The 21798-nt window shown below is 37.9% G+C and overlaps 1 protein-coding gene and 1 long non-coding RNA gene across 2 annotated transcripts; one reads left to right on the top strand and one right to left on the bottom strand.

Annotated features, from left to right (window-relative positions):
• Positions 1 to 8657: 8657 nt before the first annotated feature.
• On the top strand, positions 8658 to 14822 carry LOC139144110 (mitochondrial amidoxime-reducing component 1-like). The gene is made up of 7 exons (XM_070714780.1): positions 8658 to 9082; positions 10079 to 10270; positions 11112 to 11280; positions 11492 to 11632; positions 12230 to 12291; positions 12868 to 12939; positions 13320 to 14822. The coding sequence occupies exons 1-7, from the start codon at positions 8853 to 8855 to the stop codon at positions 13450 to 13452; spliced, it is 999 nt and encodes a 332-aa protein (XP_070570881.1). The 5' UTR covers positions 8658 to 8852; the 3' UTR covers positions 13453 to 14822.
• Positions 14706 to 21065, bottom strand: LOC139144111 (uncharacterized). Its single transcript, XR_011554743.1, has 3 exons — positions 20544 to 21065; positions 16596 to 16736; positions 14706 to 16008 (listed from the first exon to the last, which is right to left on the bottom strand). It is a non-coding gene; the product is annotated as an uncharacterized lncRNA (long non-coding RNA).
• Positions 21066 to 21798: the final 733 nt, after the last annotated feature.

Below are 21798 nucleotides of genomic sequence, written 5' to 3' on the forward strand. Positions count from 1 at the left end.
GCAGCTAAATGCCTTGGTAAGTAAAGATTGTCAGTAGACTTGAACAGTAAATACGACAGGTTGGTTTCACATTTCTTAAATTGTTTGCACTCTATCCGTATCCGACCACTGAAATAATCCAGTCTTGGTGTGCATAATTGTATATCTATTCCAAATGATTGATGCTCCATTTTCTTTATCTGTACAGCTGATAAAGATTAGCCACTTTTAAATATTCACATTATTAGCCAGTTTTAAATATTCACATTCTACAAGATTGAGGCTCATTGCGTAAATGCTGTGCCCACTGAAATGCCTTAATATATTGCAGCCAGCCTTGGTTGAATTATTTTGCCTACCTAAATTGGAATCACTGCTGCTGAGGCAAATACTGAACTATTGGCAGATTGGAATGTAGGGATGATGGTAAAACATCCACTGTTTACAGTTCTAACAAAAAGGAAAAAATAAAACAAACTTCACTCTCTATAATAGTGAAGGAAAACAAGCAAATATGCCCAGCATCTTTCTATTCGCTTGACTGCAATTTTGGCTTCTTTGGAGGTAAAGTACGTTGAAGAATAAAGTTGAGGAAAATGTTTACACTTACCTCTTTGAGAAATTCATGTCCACTTTGACAAAACACAACACTTTGTTTTATGTGCATATGACCTGAAAGATTTTAATGCTGCTTAATATTGCTACATGAAAGCATTGTTACTGATAAACAGTTTGCTTTGACGTCTAATAAAAAATAAATGAAATAATATAATGCACATGGCGAACATACAAGAAAATTATTCTAAGAAAGTTTACCTTATGTTATGGCAGCCAGCCTTATTACCATATAATGACTTTGTTTACGTATGCTCCAATGGCATTGTTTATTGTTTACTTTCATGACATTGTTTATTTAGAGGCGTTCTACTGTATTTGTCGTATACGGTACTATGCGTCCAAAGCCGCAGCCGCAGTATATGTGCTGGCCATTACTGTTATAATGAAATAGAAAAGTACAAATAAGTACTAGTCATTTATCTTTCTTGATGGTATCTGTTCTATTTCCTATTGAGAGTCTCTGCCCCTTTACCCATCTCGCTGGTAGTTCCATGCTTTACTTAAGGCCCTTTTGGAGATCCCTGGCGTCGCCTTTGTTCTAGTATGTAAGAGGATTATGGAGGTTGAGATAGCCTTTGTTTTCCATTGAAATTGTAATTTAGTGGGTAAATTTTCTGATGGGACAATCTGGTGCCAACACAGGCCTTTAACACTATAACTACAACCTCAGATCACTTAATAACACTGCTGTTTGTCCACAAACACTCCCTAATACGTTACTGTGTTAACCATATCAGGGGTTGCAATTGAGACCATCATATCAGGGGTTGCAATAAGGGCCGAGCACTGCCCTTTTATCAACCGAAGGACGGTGCGTAAAGTAAAGGAAGATGAAACCAGTGATAGAAAACACATTTCTATGTTCAAAATATCACAGATTTCATCAGAAATATAACTGGCTCTTGTACTTTCCGTATATTATAACCACGGTCAGCAGACATGCACCAACAGTGGTTTGCTTTACAGAGAATCGCTTAGCCAGCGCAATGCTGCTTGGACGGGATTGGCTGGGACTTAACACAGCGCCAAGGATGGAAAGGAAGACCTATTATTGGGCATGCGCAATCAATATGATGAACACAATTAATGGCAGTGGCAAAAGAGAAAGGCAGTGGGTGCTCAAGGGGGCCTTAAAAGTTGCAGAGCACCATGACGGGGCCTCCAACTTTTCACTCAATGCAAATAATTCTGAACGAGGCAAAAAACAATCCTTTGGTTTCCTGGCAACTGTGATTCAGTGACTGGCGATTATGAATAATTCGTAAGTGTGAACGCTATAATGTTGACTGTAAAGTGGGAGAGAAGAATGAGAAATGACAGCGACAGTTGACTATCATTAAGGTATCAAAAGGCTAGACAATGGATGGGCCAGGGAAAAGGGCATTCTGGCAAATTAATCAATTTAACATAGAAAGCTAGTGTTTTCCGTATTTAGCCAAGGAGACTCAATGTACATGTATAACACATTGATACCTTTTGATGAAACTGTTCAATATCATATTTGTTGCACACCTTAGCAGTAGTAGTGAAATGGCACATTTTGGTGAAATTCCAAATCAAATTTCTTGTATACACTCAAATGCCTTTCTAATCACTATATTCAAGTAAAAGTTCATTCATATCAATATTGCCAAACATATATAAATACACAGATATAGCTAGTTTTGCATTGGAAATAGATTGTTAATAGTTCGTGCTATAGGCAACCATGTACCAGGTATAGTGAAATGACAGTTTAGGTGAAATTCTATTATCGAATTTCTTGCATACGAATACGCTTTCCATCACCGTACTCTAGTCAAGTGGATTTATCTTTGAAATTAGATTTCCAAAGCGGCTGGGGGCTCTTAACAATTTAGGCTATTGTTGGGCGAAATATTCCACACCCCTCCCAGCCATTTATTGCCCTCGTTCCCAAAATCCATGCGCACGTACGAGTAACGTATGCATACGTACAATCTTCGTCAAATACAAAACAGTGACTGCGGCATCATTTATTTCGGTAAACATGCGCATGCGGAAACCTACATGTACGAGTCAGAGCAAAACTTTCAAGTCCCCCCCCCCATCTCTACTACCCCCAATTAACTGCTGGGCAATTCTTCGCATTCTCGTTGCCAGTCCCGCCATTGGGGATCACTCAGGTACAAAGGATTATGGGAACGAAAATACACATCTTGTGAACAGAATAGAAACATCACCTTTCACTACTCATGCGCAGTATCATACAAAATTGCAAAAAGGCAAAGCAGGACTATCAAGATATTTGGTATGCAAGAGAAATACTATCTTAAGAACAAGAAAGAGAGAAAATATAAAATCCAAATCTATTGTTCATCCCAGACTGTAATGTGAATATTCTGCGTGACAACTGTTAATATGCACGGTGTCTGAGCTACGTACATCATCACATTGCACTCGAAGTAATCATATTTATAGTGCCCTGCACTTCTTTTGAATTTGCAACACTGTGAGACAACGCATACCCATGTTTTATGCACATATATGTATGTATGTGTATGTATGTATGTATGTATGTATGTATGCATGTATGTGGGAGTCCCCTTTTTAGACAGAACCCAAGGTATTTCTGTTTCCATGGTATTTCTGTTATCAGCGAAATAAGATGGCGATGTCATCATCAGTAAGTCTGATAAGGCAGATCTAATGACTCATATATTCAGTCATTGTTAGACCAAACTGTTCTTATCGGTCTCTATCCATTTTTACGTCAAAGACCAGTGTTTCGTTTCATTTCATTTCACTTCATAAGACGATTGTAACTATGCACGCATAATCCTCGCCGCTGGCCAATCTGGATTCCTTCATTAGATTCTGATATTTGTGAATGAAATCGGTTTCATTAAACCGACTTTTGCAAAGCCTGACAGTCTGTGAGACTCGCTTTAGGCACTCCGCGTGACCTTTGTACACAATTAAAATGCGCTGCGGTTCAGGGCTGGAGGCTCTTCATGGATTATTGCTAAAATTAAAACGCGATGAAAACCAAAACAAGACACGACAGTAAATAGTACACCTGCAGCTGCAGTGGACAGGCATCGTTGTTTATACCAATCGAACAAAAGACTTGTAATGTTATTGCTTGCTTTTCTTATTTAAATTTTACCCGGTGTCTTTTAGGGGCTATAACGAAGGATATCATTATTTTTCTCATCCCTGCAGTAATTACGATAGCGTGGTTAGATATTACTCACAGGTTTTACATTATTGTATCTTTTATCGACCAGATTTGTTGGAAAAATATGAACTGTTGTTATTATGCAATGACGTCAAAAACTTACTGACACTGCGGAAAAACCATGGCAACGGGGGTTTAAAATTTTAATTTCATGTCTCTAAAGCACTACGATAGACGAACTATATGAGAACAAAAACTAACACGTCTCCCAGAAATTATTTAGTGGGACGGGGTGTTATTTTTGTTTCATTTTATGTATGGGTTTTTATTGTTCGGGGTTGTCTTAACGTTGTTTTACAGTCTAGCCCGAAAGTGTGTATTGTCATTGAATTTGGTGTTTTGAAATAGGCTGTGTAACCTCTGCAGACGAGTTGAATTTTTATTTCACGCACAACCATTCGCTCTGGCACACCATATATTTTAGTTGCCTATTAATCAGTCTTTGCAACGGCGTCCTTGTAAAAGAATGAAAAGTCATAAAATATTCGCGAATAACTATATTGTTTGAGCTTTGTGGAAAAGTCTCTTTAGAAAATTATGGTAAACGAAGGAAATATTAACTGTTGCCTCGACTACATTTTGCTGCCGTTTTACAAGGTCTGTCGGATGTAGGGGAAAATAAAACTATTTAATATGACACGTACGGAAAACTCATATTTTACTCTGACATTGACCTGGCCTCCTTTTTTCCGTTTCTTTTCCATTCACCTATAAATCATGTTGATTTTCTCCCGACAAAGCTGAAAATATCCTTTGCGCGGTTTCATAAAACCCATTGCAAACAAATGCACAATCATTGAAATAGACGTCATCCAACGCCTTGTGAAAAGGCGTTATAACGCCCAACGAGGAACAATGCGCTTAAAATCAAATTGAAATGAACTAAATAAATGTCTGATTCGACCAGAGAAAGTGGCATCGGAAACATCCACTGAGATTGAATTAGAAACTAACGAAAACAAGGCAGTGCAGAACGGAAGTTAGCCTAATGTCGATGCTATACAAAGCCTCCACTGGGCGTGTAATTCGATTTTCTGCGACTCGTTAAGCAAACACACCTGACAGACAGCCATTGCAATTTCGATTGGATGAAAAGCCGAGAGAGAAAGGAGCCTGACGTGGGTCAGGGCAGAAAAACTTTGAAAGGCAGAAATAAAGTAAATGAGTGTTTAACCTTTCAATATACGCACTGCCAAATTCGATTATTGTTGTCCAATTCAAGAGCGGAGTGTCATATCCTGGTTGGATGGGATATGATTGTTGACAGTCGACAGAAATACCTTACCGCGGATAAAAGCAGGCCAAATATCTGGAGAGTTTAATGCGCAAGGTGTATTACTCCCGAGTTAGGTGTCCAATAACCTCAATGTTAAAGAGAGAAAGGATGTCAAAGTACTTTTGCTTTATTTAGGAAAAGTACCATCGAGGCAAACTGAATCCATGACCTTTTTTGTAGAGGTAGTTCTAGCCTCGAAATGAAAGTGTTAGACTTTTGCTATAACTTTCCTCGATGAAACTTTCAACCTTTCGCTTTCAAAATTAAGAATAAAAATCAGGGGTCACTGTGCAAAGTTCGGTATTTAGAGGTTATAAACGGCAAGCGAGGGTATTTGGTTGCGGATATAAGACCTCTGGGGTGAAAATTAGCATATTTCACCCAAATATGCTAATTTCACCCCAGAGGTCTTATATCCGAACCAAATACCCGAGCGCACCGTTTATAACCTCATTATAATATGCTAAAGTTGAAAAAAGTGGGCAATTTCGTTATATAGGGCCGAAGTTGGAACGACAGTTCAGGAGCGCCCAGCCTCATACAAACTCAAAAAAAGAACGTTTCAGAACGCGCGCGCGTGCACAGTTGAATTCATAAAATACGGTTACGCAAGGCAGCGATATCGCAATTAGACATCGAACGTGAAGAATTTTACTTAAAAGAACGCTCAAAAAACTTTAAAAAATCATGTTGTATTGTTACATAGCCTCCGCTCCTTACAGAAACTCTTCATTTGTTGGTTCGTCAAGCTGCACTAGACTAAAATTTAACAATCAAAATCAATCTGAAGCCATAGAATTGTTCGACATTATGGCGCGTTGAGCTCTCAACATGCTCAAGTTGGCGTTCGAAATTTGCGCGAGCTCAAAAATAGTACGCGGCGCGCAGGTATTCTTGTTGAGAATATAAACCCCGGGTCCAGCCAATCAGATTGCCGGATTCGAGCTAAGCATATTATAATATAGGAACAAGTTACCAGATGATTACCAATATTTGAAAATTCAAAATGGCCGTCATCCCTGTGTTATCTCTATGAGAGAAATAAAATTCCCGATTTTCACATAACTAAGTACAATTGCTGCAGGATTCGTCACTATGGAGACATGACATGTTTGTAGACATTATAGATGGGAATTAAGTTTTCAATGGGTTTTAAGTACAACTATGCCATCTTCGCCTTTTTTGCTGTATGCTTAAGAATCGTGCATTGTTTGATAATTAGTGGGATGCCCCATTTCGGTCGACCTAGAAACCAAGGAGATCTAATAATAATCTTAATAGTTTCTTACATTTTTCTTCGTTCTTTGTAATGGTTCTGCAGGCTTCATTTATCAGGATTATCGAGGTTACATGCGATTGGCATCGTTTACGGACAGTCACACACGCTTCTGTACGCTTGTGCAAAGCTCTGACAGGCAAATATTTAAATTCAACGTATATGGCCAGCCCGAGACAACTAAATGAGACAATGTTTCGTTTTCAATCTTATTAAAAGCACGTGATCGATCAATTGGTTGCCAGTACAAGGCTGGAAATGCGTGTATACATAGCATTTCTGCTGTCTACTTTTTGGATTTTTCCTAATTTCAGAAATATGGGGCCTATGTTCATGCAGGAAGATTTCCATAATTTTAAACAGCTCTCTCTCTCTCTCTCTCTCTCTCTCTCTCTCTCTCTCTCTCTCTCTCTCTCTCTCTCTCTCTCTCTCTCTCTCAAGTTCACTGTGCACAATATTAAAATACAGACATTGACGCCGTTTCTTGCTTTCGGTTAAAAATAAAAATCCGTTAATGTATCTGGTGATTCAAAATTCAAAATAAAGGTCTAACACGAAAATTACAGGGCTAATTTAGAGGGCGCACATACAAGTATCAAGCAGCCAACTACAGCCCCTGCATGTATTTGTTATCGTCATCAAATGATAGCAGACGCACCGATAATGCCGCTTCTTGCAATTGAAGATATGTTACGCTTTGGTCTATGAGTATATGTAGGCACATGTTATGAAGACAGTGATTTCTTTAGGTAATTTGAAATCCCCATCCGACAAGTATTTATAGTTAAAAGTGCGTCGTGGAATTAATCGTGCAGACACCCAACTTTTGGAGTGTAATTGTTGAGAAATCATGGCAAGTTTTCGCCAACACTCCTGGCCTCCTAAGCTCACTTCAGGTGTATTAAGGCAATGAAGCCGAGTCAGAAGTTGGTATTCTAACTTTAACCCCACAGAATGTACAGTTGTAAGTTATTGACAAATACTTGGTAATTCAATTACTGCTAATGTGTGTTCACGCACACAAGCTTTTATCTGATTTTGACAACCACAAGTATTTTCGAACAAACAAGGGCGCTAGTGATACTGCGTGGCAGCAAACACGTGCTATGTTCTGAGTGCAACTGAGGTCAAGCATTCACAAAATTATTAGGATATTAAAACCAGGACAAACCTTAAAAACCTCGACCAAAGAAGGGTTGCTCGATCCGTGTTGGATGAAGTTTTGATTTTTTTTCCCTCTCGGCATGTGCCCATGCACGATTTTCTGTAAAGACAAAACCATTGCAAGATTACAATCACAAAATTCTCGACATCAGTGTGAAAACGCACAAAACATAACATTACCTGAAACGAACTTTGACCAGATTGCGTAGTACGTGTGTAATTCGTAGACATTTGACCTTTTATATCGCGTTGGTTGTCCTCTTATCTCAATGTGTGCACAAGTGGGCGACAAGCTCGGATAAAGGAGTGGACTTTTGTAAAAACAGTGTAGATTTCGTCGCTCTATTGTTAAAACACACAACGCAGACAGATATGCCATTGATAAAGTCAAACTAAGGGCCTGGGCATCATCACCGTGACAGAGAGGGTGGTGGCGGTTGCAGCATGTGTTTGGTTTGTTTAACTTGATACGTGAAAAATAGTGTTATGGTCAGTGATTAACGGTGACAGTGATGACGGACTTGACAGGGGATTTCGATGACGTATGTTTGTGAGATATGAGACGCAAAATAATTAATTGTACACTTTATAATATTATAAATTACCGTAGTATGCGTAAATATTTCATTCTGTAAGTATGATGATTACAGAGTACCAACACAAACAGAAAAAATTCTCGTTAATACAGTGTCAGCGGAGAGCTGACTAGAGATTAAGTTTTCAAGTTGACATGGTCGTTGAAAGTTCAAGTGACTGAAATTTCTCCTTATTCTCCGTATTCTAAGAAATAGCGAAAACATTTTACAGAGAATATATTCCGTTTGTACTCATCTTGCTTACATTGTCTTTCAAAAATATTTGTATCCAAGTTGAAACTATGTGTTAAACTATAGGTTTCGAAACCCTATGATCGTCTGTGTTTGCGAACCCGGAAGTGAAATTCAGGTCTTAACACCTGATAAGGATAGCTTCGCATCCGGGCTTCGCATATTCGCAAGAATATATTGATCAGTGTTTGAGTAGTTTTCTAAATGTAATGATATTCCTCAAACCAATGCAGATCATAAACAAAGGATGCCCTTCCACAAGCGCCTCTGCCCTCCAGCATTTAAATGCTTATGCCCTAGGTAAAACAGTTGTATGCTATAATTCACTTGAACTTTGGCCTGAAAGGCAAAGGGGTCCCGGTGGCGTTTGTCCCTGAAGGTTTGATCCAACGTATGGTTTCTGAATAGCAGACTTCTGATAAATTATTACCGTTCAAGTCGAGAGAGTTCACGGACGACTCGGGTAACGACTGCCAGTGGTGATCTAATAATATACGACGTCACAGCATCGATATGTCCGATAACACTTACCTTAAACAGCTCACCGTCGCAGGTTTAGCAGTGTGTGCGTTTGGTGCTGCGTGGATGTTATGGCGTAGATCGAAACAGGCAAGAAGGACAATGGTCGCGGTCGGTAAAGTTTCGGGGCTGTTTATATATCCCGTGAAATCGTGCGCAAGAATCGAAGTCCAAAGCGGTAAATGTTGTAGAATTGGCTTGATAAGTGGAATTCTCAAGGATAGGCAAGTAAAAGTTATATTGATGGTGTTAATACTGCTATTATTATTACAATGAGTGGTTCAATTGTGAACCCATGACCTTAGAGTACCATAACCTAGTTAACAATCCAAGTGAATGCCACGTCGTCACATTTACCGATCACCAAGAATTGGCTTTTCTTCACCCTTAGCGGGCAATCATTGGTATATTATATTGAAGTAGCTGTAACGTTTGATGATTTTTATTCACACAGTTTATTGTTCTACTCTCACAGCATGTTGAGAAACACAGTATTCGGGTTGTCAACTCAGCCAGTACATGTGTAAACTGCATTGTCATTGTTGACAGGTGAATTCTTGTCCGGACTAGAATTCATGTTTAAACAATAAGGCCAAAGTAATTAATTTGTTTTGCGTCCCCATCCGCTTATGTTTTTAAGGTTTTCATGAAAAACACACATAGTGTATTTGAATAGGAAATTTTAGGACATAACCGCTTAGCTTTCTGAACTAAAATTTTGTAATACAATATTTTATTTGCTGCAATCAAATACATTGTGTTAATTTTCATGTGTGTGTTTTTCAGCCGCTCAGACGCGTGTACCACCCTTTCCCATTTAGAGTGGACGCAAACAAAGAATTAATTACTTTGGCCTAATAGTACATTTCACATGTATAGACGCCGTGCTGACGAACTGAATGGTAAATATTTCAACATGCTTTGGGGGTTAGAACAAAAACTTGCCATCAACAGAACAAAAATATGTAAAACATCATCAACTTACAGCTACGCCCTTCAATAATATTTTACTTAAAATCATTTACATATATTTTTCATCTATTTATTATTTACTGATCGTTTATTGTTTATGATATACACAACAATATCGTTACGGTTTTCAGAGTAGAGCACAGAACTGCAATGTGCAAACAGAAACAATACTAGAAATATCACAAAAATCATAGTGGGAGCATTTAATGATACCAGACACACAAAAACTGTGTAATATTTACCTTCAGACATTGGATGGTCGTTGATGGCGAAAACACATTTATGACGATCGGCAAAGAACCAAGAATGTGCCTGATTCAACCAAGTTTATCAGAAGATGAACGGTATTTATATTTAGATGCTGTGAACATGCCTAGACTGAAAGTGCCAATCGATTACAACGAAATCCAAGACAGTGGACAGGAAATTATCCAGACAAGGTACAGGGCTAGCACGGTGATTCTTTTGCTAAGTTGACCTGCATTCATTCGCGTCTGATCGAAGACGATATCAATCTTTTCATTTTAAGGTAGTACGCGCCTCGAAAGTGAAAGATTTAAAGTTTTATTCCATCTTTTCTCAAGGAATCTTCCGATCTTCTTTTAATATCAAGAATAAAAGTCGGGGTCACCGTGCAAATTTTGGTACCAGAGAAACAAATCACCAAAGATTTACCGATATTTGAAATTCAAAATGGCCACCATCCCTTTGTTAATTTTATGGGGAAAAGTAAAATTTTTGATTTTCGAAAAAGTAAGACGGTAAAATTTTTCTTACACGGAGAATTTTAAAATAAAACCCCACAAGTGGTAGATGAGAAAATAATTGAAAAAGTTTAAGAGTCCGGTTACCTGTCCCCGAGACGCATTCTACCTTAAGGGTAGGGTATTCATGTCCCGATTTTAGAGTGCATGCCGTTGGACTAGTAACATTATGTACAATATATGTGTACTCCATACGTCTTTGACATGTTAGCATATGCTTCACTAAATATTCAAGTGTACAAATTTAAATGTGGAAAATGGAAACTTAATAAACTGTGGAATGTTGCCACATGAAAGCGTTTATTGTCAGAATTAGTGTGTAGTAATACTGTCAACCCATCAATAATACGGGTTCCGTGAACATATTGATTGACAACTTGTTGGTATGGTTATCACACTATTGTGGCATTGGCCATCACAGCCACCAGTATGATGTAAATACGATTGTTCAGAGAAGTCGTGAACACTTGTGATTGTGTTTTCTTTTTTTCCCACTGTTCTACTGATCATTTTGCAGAGTATGGCGACACGACATCAAGGGAAAGTACTGCGGTAAAGAAGCAGCGGAGTGGATCAATACTTTCCTTGGCAAAACTGACTTCAAACTGCTCGTCCTCGATGATTTGCCACCGTCACTCTGCAGTGAAGACCCAAAATACTCAGTATTTGCCCAGGAGGGCGATATAGTAAGCCACGTGACCTTTCTGATTTATCTGCCTATTCTTTGCTTTTACATATTTCAGCATGCGAACTTTGTTCTGACATCGCGAGCGTGAAAGGTACATGTGCGGAGAAAATGGTTAGTTATAAGTATTTCAATCTCCTTCAGTTTAAATTTGCCGTAGTTTTTGACTACAACTCATTTGACTACTACTCATTGCTATTGTGCACCCATAGATCGCTTACCAAAACAACAGTCCTTACTTGGTCCTCGGGGAAGCGTCTGTGGAAGACCTGAATCGAAGACTGGATAACCCTGTCTCTATGAAAAACTTCAGACCAAATATCGCTTTATCAGGAATGACAGCACATGAAGAGGTATGCGTTGCTTATACTAACCTCCATACTACGTACGCCGCATTTTTATGGTGTTATTTTATCGCTGAGATAAGAATAATTCACGTCAGCTGCAATAATTTATCGTCCAAAATAAACATCGATATCGAAGGAAAGGGATAATTTCATGACGTGTGTAATTTCATGATGTATATCAATGGATTCTGACATTAGATCGATATCAAGTAATACTTCAATACATGAAGTGGCATTGTGCACCCGTTTACTTTGTAGGACTGTGTAGTACAGTACAAGTCAGGCAGCTTCCATAACTCTTCCATCCTCAGCTACATGCCATTATCATCGTGATTGAAATCGAATATCACGTGATTTACTGAGTGATTCCATTTAAATCACATTCACTCCAAATGCAAATCAAGTGATTATGAAGTAGTAGTAGGAGAAGAATGTGCAAATATTAATCATTCGAATTTGCAGTTTGTTTTCGGAATATGCAGTCTATATTCTAGCATGTGGTACTCCAACATGATAAAAAGGATTTTTGTGTTGCTTAGATGGCTACCTCGATTACGAATCCTTTATTATCTATCAATTGTTTTCGTCGAAATTTTCTTTTAGGACAACTGGACATTCATGCAGATAGGTGACGCTTTATTCAGACGTTATAAGTACTGCCAAAGGTATGTACGTGCAGAGAATTTCATATCTGGCTTGCAGAGGAAATATGTGGCTAAAAACGTACGTGTATGTTTCGACAACACGCTCGTATGAAGCACGTGAAAGAATTCAAGCTTCTGTTTACAAAGGGAACGGTGTGTTTTAATATCCATGGGATAACGCATATCTAATTGAATTCAAGTCCTAAGCTTCAATATGTGATCCCTACTTCTGCGCGTGTTTGGCATGCATTCTGAACATTATACTATCAGAACGGCCAAGATACTGCCATAATTATCGTCAATCATTTCCTAAAAATTAACCTCTCCACCCTGTATCCTATGTTCTTTTGTCCGCATCAAAGTGTTCGATGTTGTACATTAACATTGGCTGGGGTATTTATTGATTTTTGGTATGTTAAAATTAAGGTTTACTGTTAACGGCACGTAATGTTTTACTAATGAAGTTGATTATTAATCACAAATTTGAACATGCTTGACTGGGATCGACAGAATAGAGTTTCAAACCCGTTTTCAGAGAGGTGCGAGGAACGAAACCCTTTCTTCTTATATAAGAATCAAGTTACCTTCTCGTTTCAGATGCAAAATCACCACAGTAGATCCACAGACGGGAATAATGCACAAATCAGAACCTATGAAAACAATGAAAAGGTAAAGTTACTGTAGAGTGATGATGATTTCAATGTCACGTCGTAGATTATGTCAGCACTTTCATTCACAGACAATCAAATTTCCCTGTGCTTTGGAAAAACTACAGCACTCACTTGAAATATCGTCCAATACCTTATGGACGGATTTATTGTGGTTTCATTGTTGTAGTCTACCCTAACACGTGGAAAACGGAGCTTATGGTCACCGTAATTAGCAATAACATCGTAGTTTGTACGTAGCGGAGCATTTGCGGCATAATTGCCGGTCACAATTTTCGCAAACATGGCGATAAACTCTTACGTGTAATAGGTAGTTGCCGATCGTTCAAACAGTAGTGATCATAGGAGATCCTAACCGCGATTATTATGAATATTTTCCAGCTATCGACTGTGCAACGACGATCCTGAAAGTAAGTCAATGTACGGACAGAGTCCTTTGTTTGGAGTCAACATGGCTATAGTGGAAGAAGGCACAGTTAACGTTGGAGATACTGTGTATGCATGCTACGATTAGATGCAACCGAGTATACAGTTGGCAGCTACTACCTAGGATAGAAACCACCTCGTGAGAACATGAATAATACCATGTCCTGCTGATTTTATCAGAAACATTGAATATTCATAAAATATATAAGGTGGTGTATCGTCAACAGCAACTTTGGGTGGCAGCTGAATTAGAATTACTCTATTGAAATTATCTGTTCTGGTACAGGCAGTGGCACATTCTGCAGTCGTCATTTAATACCCCATCACCTTTGGGGAATTGATGCAAAGGTGGCAGAACCAAATCAAAGCTGTAATGAAAACGAAAGTTAATTTCGCTAGTGTGGAGGAACATTTTGATTTCAATATACGTGCTTCAATGAAGTGTTGGGGATAATCTTCACCGAACACAGAGAGACGTGAATTCGGGATGACAGATAAATTGAAGAGTGGGGGGGGGGGGGGGGGTTAGAGGCTAGCATTTTTGTAACTTTCTACATTGTGGGAAATTAGTTTTAGGCGGGTGTCATAACACTGGGTCTCGAGTTTGACTAAAATCCATGAGAGATCAGTTTCCTACTTGTCGCCGTATTGAAGGTGAAAGCGTCATCTCCATTCCACAGATAATTTGATGAGATCATGACAGAGAGAGTGACTCAAATCGATGAACACGGAAATAAGGAGACACAATATATTGTAATTGCATGAAATGTGTGACTGGTAATTTCCTGTTTCCATCTTCCGATCTAAACAGATTTTTCATCCCATAGCTTTTACGGTAGTAGTTTTGACACTCGGTTGTGATAACAGCAAAACATAGCGGTTATTCCTTGCTTACGAAAGCACAGAGTAAGTGGAATCCTTTGCAAATCAGATTTGCTTGGGCTGAGTACATTATGGAGTGCAAAGTTTGCTTGATTCCATTATGGACCAGAACATTATATTGTTATTTTTTTATAATTTTGACAATGTCGGTGAATTTGTAGATGCAGAAAACATCTGGGATCACACTGCAGGATAATCGAATACATCATCAGTAATAATCTTGGAGGATGACGTCACAAAATTCACTGGTTTTGATAAAGCTATGATATGATAATATATCATTTAGCAATTTAAAATATGACATTTATATATAATACAATATATCATATGTAATTTAAGCAATGTGAATGAACATATGCTCTTCAAGAGCGTAATGTTCCTATTGGCTGTACCAATTACTTCCGAGTATCACGCCGTCATGTGATCGTTTACTAATCCGTATAAAAACAGTCACTGTGGACTTTGGTGTACTTTATTTTGACAGCATTAAGCCAGTCACAATTGAAACAATGAAATTTGTTACAAATGTGTTAGGCTCACGACTATAATAAACACAAAAACGATCTTAAACGTTCATCCCATAGATGCGGTAAAGAAATTCTATTTCCAATTTACAAACTGAAGCTGCAATTCCAGGGAGATTGTTTAAACAGAATTGTATTTATTTAATGAGGCATTCCAAGACTTGAATGTAAAGTCCACGTTTGTTACCAATGGAAATCAAGTGCACGACAGTGCAGGGTATAATACCTTACAATGAACCACATGGAGCGAAATGCCAAACTCCGCCAGTTGTTGTTGATTTATACGAGGACAGTCTATTATCTCACAAAAAAGCATTGTACATGTTAAGAAACACACACCTACTGACGTCTAGACATATGGTTCATTGGGAGAATGTCACTTTTGAACACCAATACAATATTAATTTTAGCATGATGTGACGATTTATTTGCATTCTGCTTCGTAAGGTTATGCTGTGCACGACAACAAAGTTACACATTGTCGAAGCCTACATGTGCTTGCCATGACAGAGAAGTGCACAACATGTACAAGTTGAATAACCCGTTCAGCCATGGATAAAGTCTGTTATACAGCGAGTAACGAGGTTGTCACGATATGTACTACTCTGGGTATATCAGATGTACCCAAAGTTTGGATGTATACATATACATGTTTGGTGAGTATATTATTGGCTTTGCAATCATTTGAACTTGAGATCAGACAGATCCATTCCACCGTCTACGTACAAGCATATACACGAGGAAGAAAATATTATTCGACATCAATTAAATTTTTAGAGTGTGAAAACCACCAGAACAACAAATATTAGCATGGTGAACAGAGAACGGAGACAAATGAAGTTCGGAATTCATCAACAACCATCCTTTTGAGGCTCTAAAAATATTGAGCCCCTTGAACTTCAAGCAAATGTTAAACATGTTTGAACTTATGGCAGCTTATATACAACTGTTTCAGTTCTGTGTGTCTTGTCTCACCAAAAATCAACATGGACTGTCGTCAAACGCGTTAATGGTATACCGTCTCTGATTGGCTCTCGCAACTGCAATGTTCCTTTGACGCTGGAACGCAGTGTACTGAATACTTGCACCGCAAAGAAGTCCAGCGGCGAGTAGCGCAAGTGCGATGGACATCCAGCCTATCACAATTGAGTATCCCCAGATGATATCAGCGTTGGTGTCTTCTGCATGCTTCGACGTTCTGGCGGCGTACCATCCACTTCCAAAAAGGGCAGAAATACCTGGATTGTGATGCCAATAAAGGAAAGAATGGAGAAAAGAGGAATGATAATAGACAAAGCGGCTGACAGGTGAATAGACAGGCAAAATGTGGTTAAAAAGACTTATTAATTTCTCGCCAGGAGATTTGATGTCATTTTCTCATGATCAAAGTCTCTGTTGATGAGCATAATACTTTTACAGTAGTGACCACCTCAAAACTGACTGTTTTGCACCTTAACTCAACTTTCCCTGATAATCTAATTATACCTCAAGCAATTCCCGTCAATAATCGAGCATAAAAATCAGAGATCATGGATCAATTTTTATCTGAAATTCAAAATGTGGCTTTTCCCAGGTTAATGTTCGATTCTCATGTCAAAAACAATACGATGAAAACTTAAGCTGCATAACAATTAACTCACACACGCTCATGCAGCAGACCAACAAAGCATCAAGTTGTAAATTTTTAGAGTTCTAAATAAATCTGTCACTTGTAGAGAGCCTTAAGTCTATATTCTAAACTCACAATTCTTTATTTGATTTGGTAGTATAATTTTCACATTGAAAAAGATGGATGTACTTGTAAAAATGTAAAATGAAGACATACTTGACATCGACATCAGAATACTGACACATTTCAGACACCCTGCAGTTAATCGTCCACTGAAAATGAAGATCATCATCAAAATGGACGTGACGGATATTATACATGCCAGAACCATACAGAACTGTGCCACCTTTATCTGAGCTGATGAGAGAGAGAGAGAGAGAGAGAGAGAGAGAGAGAGAGAGAGAGAGAGAGAGAGAGAGAGAGAGAGAGAGAGAGAGAGAGAGAGAGAGAGAGAGATTGAGATTTGCCGATTAAAGAATTTCATTAAAATGCAAGATCTGTTGATTAAAATGCAAGATCGACTTTCAAGTATAGAACAGTCATATTTACGAGCATATAAAGGAACAATCATTTTGGGCTTTCAGCTGCCAAACAATACAAAGTATATAGTAAATGATGAAACAAAAAATGGCACAACATCAATTTTGGAACAGTTAAAATAAACAATGCGAACATGAAAATCGCGGAAGTAAGATTTTAGAGGCATACGGGTAAACCACTTTCGCTACATTAAGGGAAAATACTCAGATTTTGTAGGTTTTCATGATATGATATGATAGTATATAATTTAGCAATTTAAAATATGATATTTATATATAATACAATATATCATATGTAAAATATAATTTAAGCAACACTTGCTATTCAAGAGCGTAATGTTCATACTGGCTGTACCAATTTCTTCTGAGTATGACGCGGTCATGTGATAGTTACTAATACGTATAAGAACATTGGTGAACTTTATTTTGACAGCATTCATATCAGCCAGAGTCACAATTGAAACAGTGAATTTTGTTACAAATATGCTAGGCTCACGACTATTTGAAAAGTAGAATTAATGGTTGAAATGGTTGAAAGTAAAATTACAAAAGATGTGCTGCTTCATTTTGATATTTAGTACCACTAGTCAAAATGTTGATGCCAAGGTTAGATGGGATTTAATTAAGAAGGATGTTAAAGAGTGTACCATCACTTACTGTCAAAATACAACAAAAAATAATAACATCCTTATCCCAGAGTTAGAGAAACAACTGCATATAGCAGAAAAAAACATGATTTATGAGCCATCAGATGTTAACATTGAGACTTACGCAACAATTAAACAGCGTTTAGAAGATTTGTATACTTTACGTGCTGAGGGTGCGCAAATACGCTCCAGGGCACGATGGGTAGAAAAGGGAGAAAAAAGCACCAAGTACTTTTTGGGGCTAGAAAAGTCAAACGCCTCTAAAAAGGAAATGAATGTCCTCCATACTTCTGATGGTAATTATGTCACAGACACTGACGATATTCTTGATGGGCAGAAGAAATTTTATCATAATTTATACAAAGCAAGACAAAGGGATACGAATTTAAATGATTTTCTTGGAGATACACCTGTTCCACAACTGTCAAATGATCAGATGAATATTTGTGAAGGCGAGTTATCTGTTAGAGAATGTTTTAAAGCATTATGCAGTATGCCTCAAAACAAATCCCCAGGCTCTGATGGGTTGACTGTGGAATTTTATCGTTTTTTCTGGAATGATATTTGTGATTTTGTTTTGTCATCCTTAAATGAGAGCTATCGGAGTGGAGCACTTTCGTTATCTCAGAAACGTGGTGTTCTTACACTCCTATTTAAGAAGGGTTCTGAAGATGATCTCAATAATTGGAGGCCGATTTCTCTTTTAAACATTGATTACAAAATTGCTACAAAAGCCCTCTCTAATCGTCTGAAACTTGTCCTCCCATCGCTGATCCACAGTGATCAAACAGGATACATGAAGGGCGTTTTATTGGTGAGAATGTCAGACTCATTGCTGACATCTTTCATTATTCAAAGAAACACAACACTGGAGGTGTAGCCATTTTTATTGACTACGAAAAGGCTTTTGATAGTGTCAATTGGGACTATCTTGATGAAACACTACGACGCATGAATTTTGGGCGTTCTTTTCGTCAATGGGTGAAAACGTTCTATACCGAATATTCAAAGTTGTATCTTGTATAAAGGTTGGTGCTCTAGTTACTTCAAGCTAGAAAGAGGGGTCCGTCAAGGATGCTCACTTTCAGCTTTATTATTTGTTATTGCAATTGAAATGTTGGCATGCAAAATCAGGCATGATAAGAACATAAAAGGGTTTCGTTTACCATCTCATAATGACCAAGTTAAAGAAGCAAAGATTTCTTTACTTGCAGACGACACAACTGTTTTTGTTCAGGATATTACCTCTGTAAAATCTGTTCTCACTGTTATGGAAGAATTTCACGATTGTAGTGGTCTGAAGTTGAATAAGAAGAAAACCAAGGCCTTTAAGTTGGGCGCATTACAACTTTGTAATGACACGGTTGGCGATATTAGTTGGACAAATGACCCCATCAAAACCCTGGGGGTCTATTTTGGTTATGACGATCTGTTGTGTAGAAAACTGAATTGGGACAGTAAACTTAATTCTCTGGAAACAATTTTAAATACATGGAGAAGACGACAACTCACAATTTATGGCCGTATTCTTGTCACTAAATCTCTTGCTATTTCACAGATTTTGTATCTTTCATCAGTTATTGGCATTCCAAGCGATGTATGTTGTAAAGTACAAAGTCTTGTTGAGTTTTGTTAAACGGAAAAGAAGAATTTCTAACAAACTTATTCAAAGTGATTACAAGCTTGGTGGTGTTAGACACGCAAAGGTAAAGTGTCAAGTCGATGCCATGTTGGCTTTGTGGGTGAAAAGATTGATAAATTGTAAAGATGTGACTTGGTCTGTTTTACCATGGTCGTATTTTCATTTAGATGCTACTAGTAACCTTCTACACCAGTTTACAATTTGGAAGACGATTCCAGAAAACATATTACGTATTCTTCCAGATTTCTATGTAAATGTGTTAAATGCATGGTTTGTAGTGAACCGCAATGCTAGTCAGACTGGTAATCAGGTTCTGTTAGGTTGGTCCTCCAAATTCCGTTGTTTTTACGCAATTCGCACCGCAGGGGATGATTTTAATGTACGTCTCTGTAATTCTATTTCTCCACTTCATAAATTAACCTGTAAAGCATTGTATTCACATCTCATACAAATGTATTCAGCGCATGCTGGTAATAAGCTCTTGAAATGGTTCAACAATCTTAATGTGACGCCTCTTGAATCACTGAGTGATTGCAGCAAAATCTGGACTAATGTTTACAATTTAACAAAAGAAACAAAACTTAGAGAGTTCCAATGGAAATTGTTACATCGTTTAATACCATGTAATAAGTATCTGTATTTTTGGAAGTTAAAGGATTCTATGTATTGTCCAATATGCCAACAGATAGACTCTTTAGAACATAGATTTATACATTGTCAAATTGCTGCCAAGTGTTGGAATAGAGTAAGACTCATTATTTCAAGGTATTTTGAGATACAGGTAGATATAACCCAGCCAATATTATTTTACAGAGGTCTGTGGTGACATAAACTTAAAGAAACAGGATTGTATTGTTAATCTTCTTATCTTACTGGGTAAATGGAGCATCCATAAATATTGGATAACTAACACAAATACACCAGTTGAAGTGATACTTAAAAACGAATTCATCTTGAGATATAAATAGAAAAGCAGATTGGTACAAAAGAGTATGTATTACAAACCTTTGAGAAAATTATTAATTTAATGTGAATTCTCCTCTTCAAGATATAGACTGTATCGTATTTCATCATTACACTTTACCTCGCATTGTATATATTTCTTATAAGCTCATGATGATTTACAATAAAGATAAAAAAAAAAAAACAAAAGATGTGCGGCTTCAAGGTAAAATGGAAACATAAATATTTCAAGAGCTCTCTCATTAAATACTAGTTTTTGAACATTATTTTGCTATAAAGAATATACTTTTAACGCAGGTGACGAAAATTTGTAGTAATTTCCATGGTTCTCAACCTTACCACACTTTCATCAGTTTAGGTGGGGACACCATACCTGCAGTAGCAGTCCAATCCAGCGGTTCGTAACTACAGTTCTGGGTCCTTGTCCTTGAAACTGACGTTACGCAGTGCTTCCAGAGACCATAGGTGTATTTCAGTCCATTGTCCTGGACTGTGTGCCAGTCTGATGTAGCGGTACTCACGATTTCGGACAACAACGCAACCGCGGTGATAACGAAACCAAGAACGGGTAGGATAGGAACCATGGCGTTCGCTTCATGGCGAAAATACCAGTCGGCGTACAGATGGTCCGGAAACAAAATGTGTTGTGTTATTCGCAGCTATTTAAGTCGATCATATAGGTCTAGACAATGCGGGGGACACCAAGCTTACAAATAAATGACAAATCAGTGAAGCGAGAAGCGGTGTCTTTCCCAAAGATCGGCACTTTTTGAAAAGGTTTCTACTGTGTGTTAAAAGGCGCAAAAAGTGAACATGGGGGGTACATTCTCGATCGCTTAGCTCTGTAGCTTGGGAACTAATAGTCTTTTTCGTGCCATGGTCGATCTATCTCTTTAATTTTATTGGTGTTTGCTAAACCTCTGTTCATCTGCGGCCGAACTTTAACCTTGCAACCAAGGTTAATAAAATACTTTGAATACGTATTTGTAGTATGTTGCCATAGTTACGACCACACGCGACTGAGACTAAAGTTTTGTTAGCTGACATACTATTATCGAATGGCTAATATACCAAGTCATCAATTTCAATCATGGATAGCAGTATAAAAGGAAACATATGGTGATATGGTCCAAATAAAAGGCGTAAACTTTTGGATATAAATGAAAATAGCGTTAATTACGCCTCCCAGTCGGCGGTGAGGCATTGTCTGTAACATCTACTAGTTCGCTGTGTGCGTGGTGCGTATCGAGTCTACTTCAGAACTCGCAAAGTTTCACAAGAGCTATGGACACGACTGGAACTAATTTGGGATAATTGGATTTTCATATTTTTCAAATTTCTCAAAAGTGAGTATTAGGTGCCATATAACTGAATGTTGCAATATCGCAAATTAACTCATAAAAACAAGTGTGTAGGCTGATATAAAAAGAAAAGCAGATGAGATAACATGTGTAGATCAAATCGACATTACTTCACCATCCAATTATCCCAAATTAGTTCCAATCGTATTTGTGAGGCCTTCTGGGCTTTTATATTAACTGATTGAACAATCGGAGTGACGGTGTTCTCAGTGTCGTATTTTGAGGAATCCTGTCGGTGAACTTGGAGATCATGTTCAAACACATAAA

This window comes from Ptychodera flava, chromosome 11, assembly GCF_041260155.1.
Source record: "Ptychodera flava strain L36383 chromosome 11, AS_Pfla_20210202, whole genome shotgun sequence".
Classification (NCBI taxonomy): Eukaryota; Metazoa; Hemichordata; class Enteropneusta; family Ptychoderidae; genus Ptychodera; species Ptychodera flava.